This window comes from Rhizopus delemar, genomic scaffold, assembly GCF_000149305.1.
Source record: "Rhizopus delemar RA 99-880 supercont3.2 genomic scaffold, whole genome shotgun sequence".
In the NCBI taxonomy this organism is placed as follows: domain Eukaryota; kingdom Fungi; phylum Mucoromycota; class Mucoromycetes; order Mucorales; family Rhizopodaceae; genus Rhizopus; species Rhizopus delemar.
In genome coordinates this window covers 1565905-1578894 of record NW_027137828.1, presented here as the reverse complement: position 1 = coordinate 1578894, position 12990 = coordinate 1565905, and the positions used below count along the sequence as shown (strand labels likewise).

General features: G+C 35.4%; 5 protein-coding genes across 5 annotated transcripts; 4 read left to right on the top strand and 1 right to left on the bottom strand.

Annotated features, from left to right (window-relative positions):
* Positions 1-586: 586 nt before the first annotated feature.
* RO3G_02836 (uncharacterized protein) lies at positions 587-2108 on the top strand (the record flags this gene model as incomplete). Its single annotated transcript, XM_067657427.1, has 2 exons — positions 587-1919; positions 2080-2108. 2 exons carry the CDS (start codon positions 587-589, stop codon positions 2106-2108), a joined length of 1362 nt encoding a protein of 453 aa, XP_067513528.1.
* A 2831-nt stretch (positions 2109-4939) lies between these two features.
* Positions 4940-5668, top strand: RO3G_02835 (uncharacterized protein; the record flags this gene model as incomplete). Its single annotated transcript, XM_067657426.1, has 1 exon — positions 4940-5668. One exon carries the CDS (start codon positions 4940-4942, stop codon positions 5666-5668), a length of 729 nt encoding a protein of 242 aa, XP_067513527.1.
* Positions 5669-6663: 995 nt separating this feature from the next.
* Positions 6664-7815, top strand: RO3G_02834 (uncharacterized protein; the record flags this gene model as incomplete). The annotated part of the gene is made up of 1 exon (XM_067657425.1): positions 6664-7815. One exon carries the CDS (start codon positions 6664-6666, stop codon positions 7813-7815), a length of 1152 nt encoding a protein of 383 aa, XP_067513526.1.
* Positions 7816-8160: 345 nt separating this feature from the next.
* On the top strand, positions 8161-11367 carry RO3G_02833 (uncharacterized protein; the record flags this gene model as incomplete). Its single annotated transcript, XM_067657424.1, has 1 exon — positions 8161-11367. One exon carries the CDS (start codon positions 8161-8163, stop codon positions 11365-11367), a length of 3207 nt encoding a protein of 1068 aa, XP_067513525.1.
* A 598-nt stretch (positions 11368-11965) lies between these two features.
* Positions 11966-12322, bottom strand: RO3G_02832 (uncharacterized protein; the record flags this gene model as incomplete). Its single annotated transcript, XM_067657423.1, has 1 exon — positions 11966-12322. The coding sequence occupies one exon, from the start codon at positions 12320-12322 to the stop codon at positions 11966-11968; it is 357 nt and encodes a 118-aa protein (XP_067513524.1).
* Positions 12323-12990: the final 668 nt, after the last annotated feature.

The following is a 12990-nucleotide window of genomic DNA, read 5'->3' as shown; positions in this document are numbered from 1 at the left end:
AATTGAATCTACATCAACATTCATCTCAACCTACCAGAAATTATAATCGACGTCCTAGATATGACAACTATAACAATTTTCACAACAATGAATATAACCGAAATGGAAATAACAGTTATAACTACCGAAGCGATAACAGATACAGGAATAATTATGATCATAGTTATGGAAGATATGAATATGACAATCATAATCGTAATCCAAATCAGCCAACTAATAATCATAATAATCAACCCCAGCAAGGCACCTCTCAGCCCCGCTATCAAAATCAGCAATCAAAAAACTAAATGGGTCGGTTGCTTTTGATAATCAAAAGAATGGTCAATCGAACACCCAACATAACAACAAACCCATTAAACAACAAAACCAACAACATAATCTCAATGTCATACTTACCCAAAATGAATACGATAACACATATCAAGCCCAAGATCTTTATGCTGCTATAAGACCTGAACACCCGCCTGAAGTCCTAAGCTCTAAACCTTATTCTAAACCGACAACCAGAGAAAAATGGAAACAACCAAATAGTGCTTCAGTAACTAGGCGTGTAAACAAACGTAATCAAGTCAAGGAAACAAGCAACATGCCCAAACAACCTATACAGGCTACAGGAAGTATGGAAGTAGACTCTGATCTCCCTATTGAAATCAAGCCAAAGCCAATAAAAAGAAAAACGAAGGCCCCACCTATCAGATATGATATTGTATCAGATGTTATGAATCAAAAAGCAGACATATCTGTAGGAGATTTGATGGTAGCTGCTCCCACACTTAGAAGGAAATTAGCAAGTGCATGTAGACCCAAAAGAATACCTGTAACAGAAACATCAAAGGAAACTATGGCGGTAATAGAAGAGGATGACATCCATACCACTGCCGTATATTCAAAAATCAATATCGGAGACAAAACGGTGAAAGTACTTGTTGACTGTGGTGCTGCCAAGACGTGTATGTCAAAATCCCTGGCAGATGCTTTAGGATTAGAAATAGATGCTGCCTCAGAAAGCGTATTTACCTTGGGAAACGGTTCTAAACAGCCTGCTCTAGGAGTAATATATGATGTACCTATCGAAGTACAAGAGGATTTAATTATTCCGTGTACAGTTGAAGTATTGCCAGCTTGCCCAACTCATTTAATTATCGGAAACAACTGGTTAAACAGAGCAAAGGCCAAAATTGACTTCAATAGTTCAACCCTGAAAGTGTCCTATAAAAACAAAAAGGCAGAAATAGAAATATTCTTTTTGCGTAAGAATACACCTCTACCAAAAATTTCCAGTTATATCCAAAGTTACCAGCATCCAATCAGTTCAACCAATTCGAAAGAAACGAAAAAAGTGCACTTTGAAAACGATAAAGCAGATTCAGAAGATGATGAAGTTGAAGAGGAATCAGAAGAAAGCACTGATGAAGAATCTACTGAAGAAGAAGAAGTTGAGGATGAAGAGCATTCACTATTACTGCTTGAAAATGACTATAAGAAAGACATACAGATAAAAAATCTTAAAAATCAATGCATTCTGGAAGCCTCATCAGATGGATTAACTATCCCGGCAAACTCATCAAAGACTATCATAATCAAGAAACCTAAAGATGAACTTAGGGGATTAATGTATAGTTTTGAAATAACCAGCACCAAAATTCTACAAAAAACCGGTATCCTTGACCCTTGTCACAACTTTATTACCAACAAAAAGAGTTTGGAAATTCGAATACATAATCGCTCTAATGATAATATAATTTTGGATCCAGGCGAAGAAATTGGAATCTTGGAAAAACTCAACCTTAAAGAAGATACGATTATACAAGCATATGATGTTGAAAAGAATATTCATCTCTGTACTATGGAAATGACCGAAGCAATGGACAAAGAAACCTCAGATGAAGATAAAGAAACTTTAGAAGCAGAAAAGTACAGTAAGCTTGAAATTGGGGAAATGGATAGAAAAATTGCAAGAATGTTAAAAAGGCTCTTAAATAAATACGAAGAAATTTTCGATTGGGATAATAATAGTATCGGCTATACAAAGTTGCTACGACACAAAATAACTGTACAAGAAGGCACATTGCCTATCAGTCACCGACCGTATCGGATTAGCCCTTTAGAAGCAGAACACTTGCAAAAAGAACTAGAAAAATACACAAAACTAGGTGTAATATCCCCTTCAAATAGTCCGTGGGCTGCGCCAGTCATCTTAGTTAAAAAGAAAAATGGAGAATACAGGATGGTAATAGACTACCGAAAGCTTAACGCAGTTACAAAAAAAGATGCATACCCATTACCACGAATTGATGACTTGCTAGACACGTTAGGAAAAGCTAAAGTTTTCTCAGCATTAGATATGCGAGCTGGTTTTCATCAAGTACCGATGGAAGAAGATAGTAAAGAATTAACTGCCTTCACAACAAAGTTTGGAATATACCATTACAATACATTACCAATGGGACTTGTAAACTCTCCTGCCACATTCCAACGACTTATTGATTTATGTTTTCGGCCACTCATTAATAAGTGCCTGGTAGCATATATAGACGACTTAATTGTATATTCATTTAACCAACAAGACCATTTACACCACTTGGAACAAGTTTTTCAATGTATACAAATTGCAAATCTCAAACTAAATCCTGAAAAATGTTTTTTCTTCAAAGATCATCTCAAATTCCTTGGATATATCGTAACAAAAGATGGTGTACAAACAGACCCAGAAAAAATCAAGAAAATCATCGAATATCCACAACCAAAGACACTCAAACAAGTCAGAGGATTTTTAGGCTTGGCTTCTTATTATAGACGATTTATAAAGAATTTTGCCGCTATAGCAAGACCTTTACATGATCAAACAAAAACTACTAAACAAGTTCCATGGACAGAAAAGACCACTGATTCCTTTGAAACCTTGAAGAAACTGCTTACAACCGCTCCTGTCTTGACTAGACCCGATTTCAATAAACCCTTTATTTTGGTCACAGACGCTTCAAAAGCAGGACTTGGGTGTATTCTTACACAATTAGATGAAAATGGTCACGAGCATCCAGTCATATTCGCGAGTAGGGGACTAAGGTCCAGTGAAATAAATTACGCACCGACAAAGCTAGAATGTTTGGCAGTCATATGGGCAGTAAAAATGTTTCGTCCTTATCTGTTGGGAAAAAGATTCACGATTATCACAGATCATTCAGCATTACACGGATTACTCAAATCACCAAATCCTACCGGAATTATAGCACGATGGATCACAACACTTGCTGAATACGATTTCGAAATAAAATATCGACCTGGAAGAGTAAACGAGAGCGCAGACTTTTTATCAAGGCTCGGATATTAAAGATACACAACAATGAAGACATATAAATAACAATATCAATCTATATATATATATTTTACCAAAACTACATGGAGGAAGGGAGGGGTAGTTGAAACAAAATCCATAAAACCTTATAAAAACAGTACAAAAGAAAAAAATAAAAATCCCGACATAACATACCAACTTCAAACAATAAGCAAAATGGAACAATACAAAATCGATCAGTTGACACAATATCTACAAACAATGAAAATAGCTGAAGACGCAACTTCTAGAATGAAGAAATACCTCAAGAAAGAAGCAAATAAGTTTACAATTTATCGAGACATCTTGTATAGATACAATACAGACAACGGGATTATCAGAAAAGTATTAAACAAAAAGGAAGCAGAAGAAATCATGTACGCATACCACCAACATCCATTAGGAGGTCATCTGGCTTACAATAATACTCTACACAAAATATCATCTCGTTACTACTGGGATAATATGTCACACGATATCATGGAATATGTCAAGAAATGTTACAGATGCCAAATGCATGGGAAGAAAATGTTGAAAGAAGAATTATATCCCGTAGCAGTTTCAGCAAAACCATTTGATCGAGTTGCCTTAGATGTGAAACATGTACAAACATCGAGATCAGGACATAGATATATTATTGCAGCTATAGATTATCTTACAAAATACGTAGAGGCGAGACCCTTACGATTTCAAAATGCATCAGAAATAGCATTGTTTGTTTATGAAGACATCATTTGCAGACATGGATGCCCAACAATCATGGTGTCAGATAATGGTAAACCCTTTTTAAGTGAACTCATCCGACAGGTGTGTAGAAATTACAACATAATACACAAAACTACAACACCCTACAACCCACAAAGCAATGGCCTGATAGAACGGTTCAACCGAACACTTGGACAAATACTACAGAGGCGTTCCTATGAAGAAAAGTTAGACTGGGATGCTTATTTACCTGCGACATTGTTTGCCTATAGATCAATCAAGCAAGCTACAACCAAGCATTCCCCTTTTTTCTTAGTTTATGGCTATGAACCCAGAACACCTTTTGACCTAGATCATCACTTGTATGAGAAAAATTCTCCTAAATTTGAAGCAAAGCTGTGGCATAGGACAACACATCAAATACATAACTTGAATCGAATCCGTGAACAAGCTACTCAAGCCATCAAGCAAACTCAAATTGCCCAAAAGAAAGCTATAGAGAAAAAATTATTGGATCAGAGTAAGGAGTTGAAACCTCCATTCAAGATAGGTGAATTAGTATTAGTATTCAAAGACTATATGTCCACCTCCTGGTCAGGAAAACTGCAAGATAAATGGGAAGGTCCATTCATCATACAACATATTTTGGGAAAAGGCACGTAACACATCAAGAGTGCAGACATCCAGGATACTAAATTAAGAAGAGTACATGGAAATCGATTGAAAGCATATTTGCTTCCCAAGACACAATGGATCATGGAGAATGAGCGAATTCTTGTACACCAAATGGATACTGAAACGCAAGAACTTCTTCATTAAAGTCACACACAAAAGCATATATATACCTCAAAGAAAATCAAAAAAAAAATTTATATCAAATATTTTAAAACAATGAGCAACATGCAAGAAGTACAAGAAAACTCTGCTGCCAATACTCAAGGACCCGTCTACTTGGACACTGTTGAGAACTATGTCAAGAAGCAATACATTGAACAAGGAATCGAGGCTGCCTGCCAAGCTTTAGACAATTTCTTGATCTTTTACGAGAACCAATACAAAAATTATAACTACCAAGTCGATGGACAAATAGTAAGCAAGTACGAGTTTATCACAAATACTATGGCTCGAATTGAATCTGAAATCATGGAACAGCAAGAAGCAAGCATGAATGATGATGAAGAAAATGAACAAGAGAACAATGAAGTTATCTTGGATGAGCCTTTGATTCAAAACAACCAGAGCATTACCGACGATTCATGGTTCTATGAATTATGTATGTCCGAGTATTATGAACAGTATCGTTCATTATTGGAACAGCAAGCAATGATTAATCGTCAAAAAGAAATTGTGGCTAAAAGCTTTGCACAAAATGTAACTGAATGGGCACACTTGAAATTCAAAAGACCTGGAAACAACCAGCGTGACATTTATTTATATGAAACAGCAAAGTATAATCAACTCAAGACTATTCTTCCAAATTGCACCGTCTACCGTACTCTTGTCACCAAAATGAAAAATCACGATCAATGGGGTCAGTTGATGTCTCAAACCGAGGTCGGTTCTTCTCTTGGTGGGGGGATCTGTGACGCAGTTGGTGTAACTTTTGCTGAAGAAAGGACTCAGTCCTAGGAGGGACTCAGTCGAAGGAGGGACCTCAGTCGAAGGAGGGACCTCAGTCCCTAAAGATAAACAAAAAAAAAATATAATAATCATATAAATATCCCCTCTTATAATTTGACTGAACTTCACTTTTAAAAAAATATCTTTTATTCAAATATACATCGAGTTCCTCTTTATCAAAACTCTTTATTTTTATTTTATAACTCAAGCAAGTCAAGTCCTTTGAAGTCAAATTAACTTCATCGTATCACTTTTATATTCTCTTTGTTGTAAACATAGTTATTTTCTATAAGATATCAGTTGTATTAAAATAATAACGATACACAAAGATTAAACTATGATTGAACAATTCCACACTTTTCCAAATTTAGAACAATAAGATCAGTATTTGTCATCCTAGCGAGTCTAATCAATTGTCAACCCCAAAAGTAATTAGATCAAAGTTAATTGACTGGTTATTATTTCTATTGTTCAACTTCAGATGCATATATTAGAACATCGACAAGCTTTAGCTTAATCATTGGTTCTTCAGCACGACATTGTTGCCGAGTCTATATCTTTTATATCTACGCTCACAAAGAATATAAATAGATGCCAACTTTTTATCCATTAAACGGGGCTCTTTTGCAATATAAAGAAATCTGCAATAAAGAAGGATTTTAATTTTATATTGCTGCTATTGTTTTTTTGTTTAATTTTTTTATTTAATCTTACGATTAAAACATTTTTTAAAATTAATCATCCTTCTGGTTCTTACCCTGGTAAACTGCTATGGAAAGCCCTAAACAAGACAATCGACCCATGGAACAAGATCCATCTGATATGGAGATCGAACAAGCTAGTCAAGACCCTTCTCTTTCTGGTGATGGCTCTGAAGTAATCCCAAAAATAAATGCCAATGCGCATGAAATTACCTCTGATCATGATGACATTGATGCTGAAGTTTCAAAGCTCCTAAGGTATAAAAAAAGGAAGAATCTGCCCGACTGTATCAAAAACATATAATGGCTGGTGAAGAAGAACAAGCAGACTTGGCTTTCAACAAAATGAGAAAATATGGTGCACAGTTGCTTGCTCTCTCTGGGAAACTGGTTCCCCTTACGTCTACTCCTGTCAAGAAGGAAATTGGTTTGCGGTTGACACAAAATGACATTCCAAAATTCCAGCTTACCTCTTGGCCTGATATCCCATTTCCTGGTGAGAAATGTTATGAATCTGTCGAACACTTTTTGCGGTCCTTTGAAAAGGTGATTTATTCTGCTGCTTTGGACATACAGGAGGTTTGGCGCCGGTATCTCCCTGTTTCGTTGGCTTTTGACCACGATGACTGGGTCGAAAAGGATCTGAAAAGGTGTGATACATGGACCTCAGCTAGAATTGTCTTTACGAACAAATTCCTGACTGACAATGCTAGAACAGATGCGATGCATCGTCTATTTACAATGACCATGAATAAACATGAATCTATCTCTTCGTATATGACCCGTTTTTTAAGCACTTGTATTGAGGCTGGGGCGAATAAAAATGATCCAATGGTGGCTGCTAGATTTAAAGCATCATTCTCTGAACCTGTTCTAGAGAAGTGTAAGACAGCTTTTGTTCTAAAAGAAAATAAGAACGTACCATGGACTGTAGAGAGAGCTGCTGAAATAGCAAGAAATTTATTAGGTGATGATCCAAGGACATACACCAGCTCATCCTACGCCAATATCGCCAGTGGTAGTAAAAGAATTCACACAAATGCTGGTCCTTTTAGTATTCCAAAAAGAAACAAAGGTCATGGTTCGTCTGGTGCTTTCTTTTGCTCAAGACATGGTGGTTCAAATGCAAATCACAATGAAGATGATTGCTTTAGTAAAACGAACAAAAAAAATGATGCTGCGTCGACCGTAAAAAATAAATATTATGGCAACAAAAATTTTCCTCAAAAGGCAAGCACTAGTAAACCCTGCCGCTATTGTGGTAGAAGTTGGTCCCATGGCCATCAATGCCAAGAATATGCAGACTTTAAAAGAAAACTTCATGTCGACCCAAAGAAACCAAGAGATTCGGACAAGTCAATCTATGCCATTGTTCGTACTACAAATGATGAAAATGACGATGATCATGATATGACAGAAGCTGAAAATCATGCATATGACTGTAAGGCATTATGAAATAAAATAACTGAAGATGAAGATACTAATCCTTTTAAACTTTTGACTCCTATATTAATAGAGGGCAAGAAATTAATTGGCAAGATTGACACTGGCAGTGATATCACTTGCATATCAAAAATTTGTTTGAATAATAAATTGAATATTGACAAAGTGAATTCTGTAAATGGTTCTTTAAATTTTTTGTCTTCAGATAATAATTGTAAACGAATTGGACAAACCGATCCTCTCACTTTAACTTATATGAATAACATCTCTTTTAAACATTCTTTTGAAGTTGTAAATTTTAATGAGACAATGACACAAGAATTTGATGTCTTGCTTGGAACTGATGTTCTTGGAAAGATGAATATCGGTCTTACTGGAGTAGCATACAAGTACCCAGGTAATGAAGATGATTATTCAAATAGATTAAAGGAAGACGCACAATTTCTTAATATGAATTTTGATGCCAATAATGAGATTGAACCTAACAACTCACCCTATGGTACCGAAGATCAACAAAAGCAATTCATAGCTTATATCCAGAATGCAATTGATGACAATCAAAATATTCCTGCTGGATCTTTCTGCACAGTACCAGAATCTGTAGTAGAATTACCAATGGAAAAGGGAGCAAAGTCCTTTAAGAGACAATATCCGATTGCTCACCGACAAATGCCTGAATTAGAAGAGCAAATAAATGAATGGTTAAAAGCAGGTATCATTAAAGAGAACCGCGCTAACACATCCTTTAATAGTCCTTTATTAATGGTACCAAAGAAAGATGAGAACAATGAGATAACGAGCCACAGAGTATGTTTAGATGTTCGTGGTATCAACAAACCAATCCCTGATGTCGTTTATCCTGTTCCAAAAATAAGAAGCATATTTGACAACTTAGCTGGTGGTGAAGTGTTCACTAAGATTGACTTGAAAAACGCATACAATAGTTTCCTTGTAGCCCCTAAAGATCAACACAAACTCTCCTTCCAATTTAAGAATCGAACATATACCTTTCAAGGATGTTGTTTCGGTCTAAAGACAGTTACTGCAATATTCTGTAAAGTGATGAAAATACTCTTCGCGGATATGGATTTCATTGAAACCTATGTTGATGACTGTGTAATCAAAGGAACAGCTGATAATCATGCTTCAAACGTAAAAAAGGTGATTGAACGATTAACTTCCGTCAACCTAAAAATCAATGTAAAGAAGTGCAGTTGGTATCAACGATCAATTTATCTTTTAGGATTTGTAGTTGAGAGTGGTGGTATCATCAAAGTAGATCCACGCCGCCTAACAAACATCGATAGTTGGCCTATACCACGCAATAAAAAAGAAGTGATGCGATTAATGGGTATTGTATCATATATGAGAGACTTTATACCTTTAATCTCTCGTGTAGCTGCACCTATCGACAGACTTCGTAATGATCCTGATGTACAAAACAACTGGACCCAAGAACACACTGATGCATTCATTGCTTTAAAAGAGATTCTAAAGTCAAAGACACTGTTGCACACTCCAGACTTGTCAAAGAAATTCTACGTGGCTACTGATGCCTCACAATATGGTGTTGGTGCAGTATTGACCCAAAGAGATGAGCTGAATAGAACTTTACACATTGCATTTGCATCCAAATCTTTGTCACCCTCTCAACGTAAGTGGAATACAACTAAACGTGAACTGTACGCGGTAGTGTTTGCACTAGGAAAATATCGTGAGTTTTTATGGGGAAATAAATTTGAATTACGTACTGACCATAAGGCTTTAATGTATTTACATACCCAAGAACAAGCAAACCCTATGATGATAGGCTGGTTAGAAACTTTACTAGATTTCAACTTTGATGTAATTCACATACAAGGAATTCTCAATCAATTACCAGACTTACTCTCTAGACTTTATGAACCTTGCTTGAATAATGAGTTCATGCTGGGAGGGGGTGATGCTGCGCAAAAAGAAAATAAAAAAGAAAAAAAGGAAATTAAAAATAAAAATCAAAATAAAATAAAAGTTAAAAGACAGACAAACTCTACAGCAAAGAGACACAACTTGATCTATAGTCAGGACAAGAAACTAAATGTGCTAGCTGTGAAAATAAAAAATAAAAAGTTTGCTAATAATCCCACAACTGACTATATGACTCCTCCACCTGAGAAGAGAGCACGTCTACTTGAAGATGCTCATACCTTCGGACACTTCGGTAGTACGAGTATTGTGGAGCAGTTACATTCACAAGGACTTCATTGGAATAATATTTATAAAGATGCTACTGAGACAATCAAATCATGTATTGAATGCCAGAGACACAATATAAGCAAGAAAGGTTATCATCCTTTAAAGAATATTCTTGCATATCTACCATTTGACCATATTGGAATTGATCTTTTAGGACCTTTACCTGTTACGGCAAATGAAAATGTCTATGTCCTTGTGATGATAGATGTATGTACCAGGTACATCATACTGCGTCCACTAAAAAATAAACAAAGTGACACTGTAGCAAAAGAATTAATAAAAATCTTTGGTGACTATGGCATACCTAAAATCATTCAAAGTGATAACGGCAGAGAGTTTAAGAATAGCCTCATGCACTCATTATCCAAGCACCTAGGAATAGATCGCAGATACAGTACAGCCTTTCACAGTCGAGGTAATGGCGTGAGCGAGAGCGCTGTAAAGACGACATTAAACACTATAAGAAAAATGGTTAATTCTAACAGCAATGATTGGGATGATGTATTACCAATTGTCCAACTAGCGTCGAATTATAAAATAAGACACCGTTCAAAGAGTGCTCCATTTTCCTTGATGTTTGCTCGAAGACTTAATAGCTTTGAGGATTACGGTGATCAGAGTATAGCTGATAAGATTCCTAATAGACCTGTTACAGAACAAGAGCTAATTGAGAGAACTGATCGCATGTACCAGATTGTGTTTCCTGCCATTCGTGAAAGAACACAGAAGATCATAGAGGAAGCAAGCAAGAGGTTCAATGACAAAAATATGATCATAGATCTTCCGAAGGATACTGCAGTTATGGTTAGATTACCAGGACGGACTAGTAAGCTGTCACCTCTTTATGAAGGGCCTTACATTGTCGTTCGAAAAACTCAAGGTGGTTCCTATGTCTTAAAAGATGAGCAAAATGAACTGTTACATCGTGAATATGTCCCATCAGAACTCAAGATAGTCTCTATTGACGAAACAGCTATAGAAGATACATACTATGAAGTTGAGGATATTAGAGATCACAGAGGCGGTCCAGGACAAAGAGAACACCTTGTAAAATGGGCTGGTTATGGTGAAAGAGAGAATACGTGGGAAAAAGCATCATCCTTCTCCAGCACAGTACCCATTGATAAATATTGGCTTAAGAGAAAAGAGTTGAAGGAATTAGAGCAAGCACGAAAGCAAAAGATGATAGCTAATGAAAAAGATTACACTAAAAAGACTTCTGCTAGACCTAATGTGACTGAAGAAAACAAGAACCATAAAAGAAAGGACATGGTACAAGATAGCACAGTCCTTAGAAAAAGTAAAAGAATAAGAAACAATAGAAACTAAAAAAAAAAAAAAAGTTCATGTAGCAGAGCGGCCGCTGACTTCATAAACTTGCTGAGCATCAAGATACATAAATTAACCAATAAGAAAACAACATTTAGTATCTGCATGAATGCCGACCTGACTATTGTCAAGTCTGGGGGAGGATAATGTTGTAAACATAGTTATTTTCTATAAGATATCAGTTGTATTAAAATAATAACGATACACAAAGATTAAACTATGATTGAACAATTCCACACTTTTCCAAATTTAGAACAATAAGATCAGTATTTGTCATCCTAGCGAGTCTAATCAATTGTCAACCCCAAAAGTAATTAGATCAAAGTTAATTGACTGGTTATTATTTCTATTGTTCAACTTCAGATGCATATATTAGAACATCGACAAGCTTTAGCTTAATCATTGGTTCTTCAGCACGACATTGTTGCCGAGTCTATATCTTTTATATCTACGCTCACAAAGAATATAAATAGATGCCAACTTTTTATCCATTAAACGGGGCTCTTTTGCAATATAAAGAAATCTGCAATAAAGAAGGATTTTAATTTTATATTGCTGCTATTGTTTTTTTGTTTAATTTTTTTATTTAATCTTACGATTAAAACACTTGACACATTTCGTTGAATTCAAGTTCGTAATTTTGAATAAGTTCAGGGGTAATATAATGTTTTCGAAGCTTTTCCATAGCTTGTTCGTAGTTAATATCAGGTTGTTCCTTCAGGATTACACGTTCAAAATAAATTTTGGCAGCGCGTCTTAATTGAGACTTCAGTATAATGAGCTTTCTTGCATCATTTTGGGTGTTGCTAATGGCTAGATAGGACTCCAATATCTCTTGAAAGTGACGAAAGTCTTCTCCTTCGTACCCATAGAATTCGATGAGTCTTGGTCGATAACCTTGGATAGTGCTTTGATTGTTAAGTGAAGCCAACACGTTAGGTCCTGTTGTTGTCATTGTTGCTAGTAAGTGTTTTGAAATTGTTGATTCGATTTTGAATTTTTTTTTTTTGACTAAGTCTGTTGATTTCTTGATAGTTTTTAAGTAGTTTTTCGGTTTAGAGCCCTCGTAGTGACCACCAAATGTAATTTTCTTTAATATATTGCTTGTTTGCGGGTTTAGGTTTTTAAGTATGTAAGTTTTGTCGATAGTGACCACCAGATCTTGTTAATAGTAGATCAAACTTGTTAGAATAGGTTAAACTCTTGAGGTTTAGGAATAGGTTTACAATGAAGATTATTGACTTCAAGGGACTTCAGTATTTAAAATAGAACACAGACCAAAGGGTTTCAATTGAACGCTTGATGGATTTGTTGTTTTATAAAATAAAGAAAATATAAAAAGAATATAAAATTCAAAAGTAAAGTGAAGTGAAGTGAAGTAAAAATAGGGATAAGATATAAGGGTATTTATATGTTTTTGGTTTTTATAATTTTATGTTGTTTTTGGTTTTCAAGCAAAAGAGTTGATACTCCGTTTTCAAATAGGTTGTTACGCAAAAGTTCATTTTCTAACTGGCGTGGTACTAAAAAAACTTGACTGTATATCTTTCAATATGTATAATATTTTTTTTTTCTTTTTAGTTTTTCTTATTTTTTTGACCTTTTTTATATTTTCAACATTTT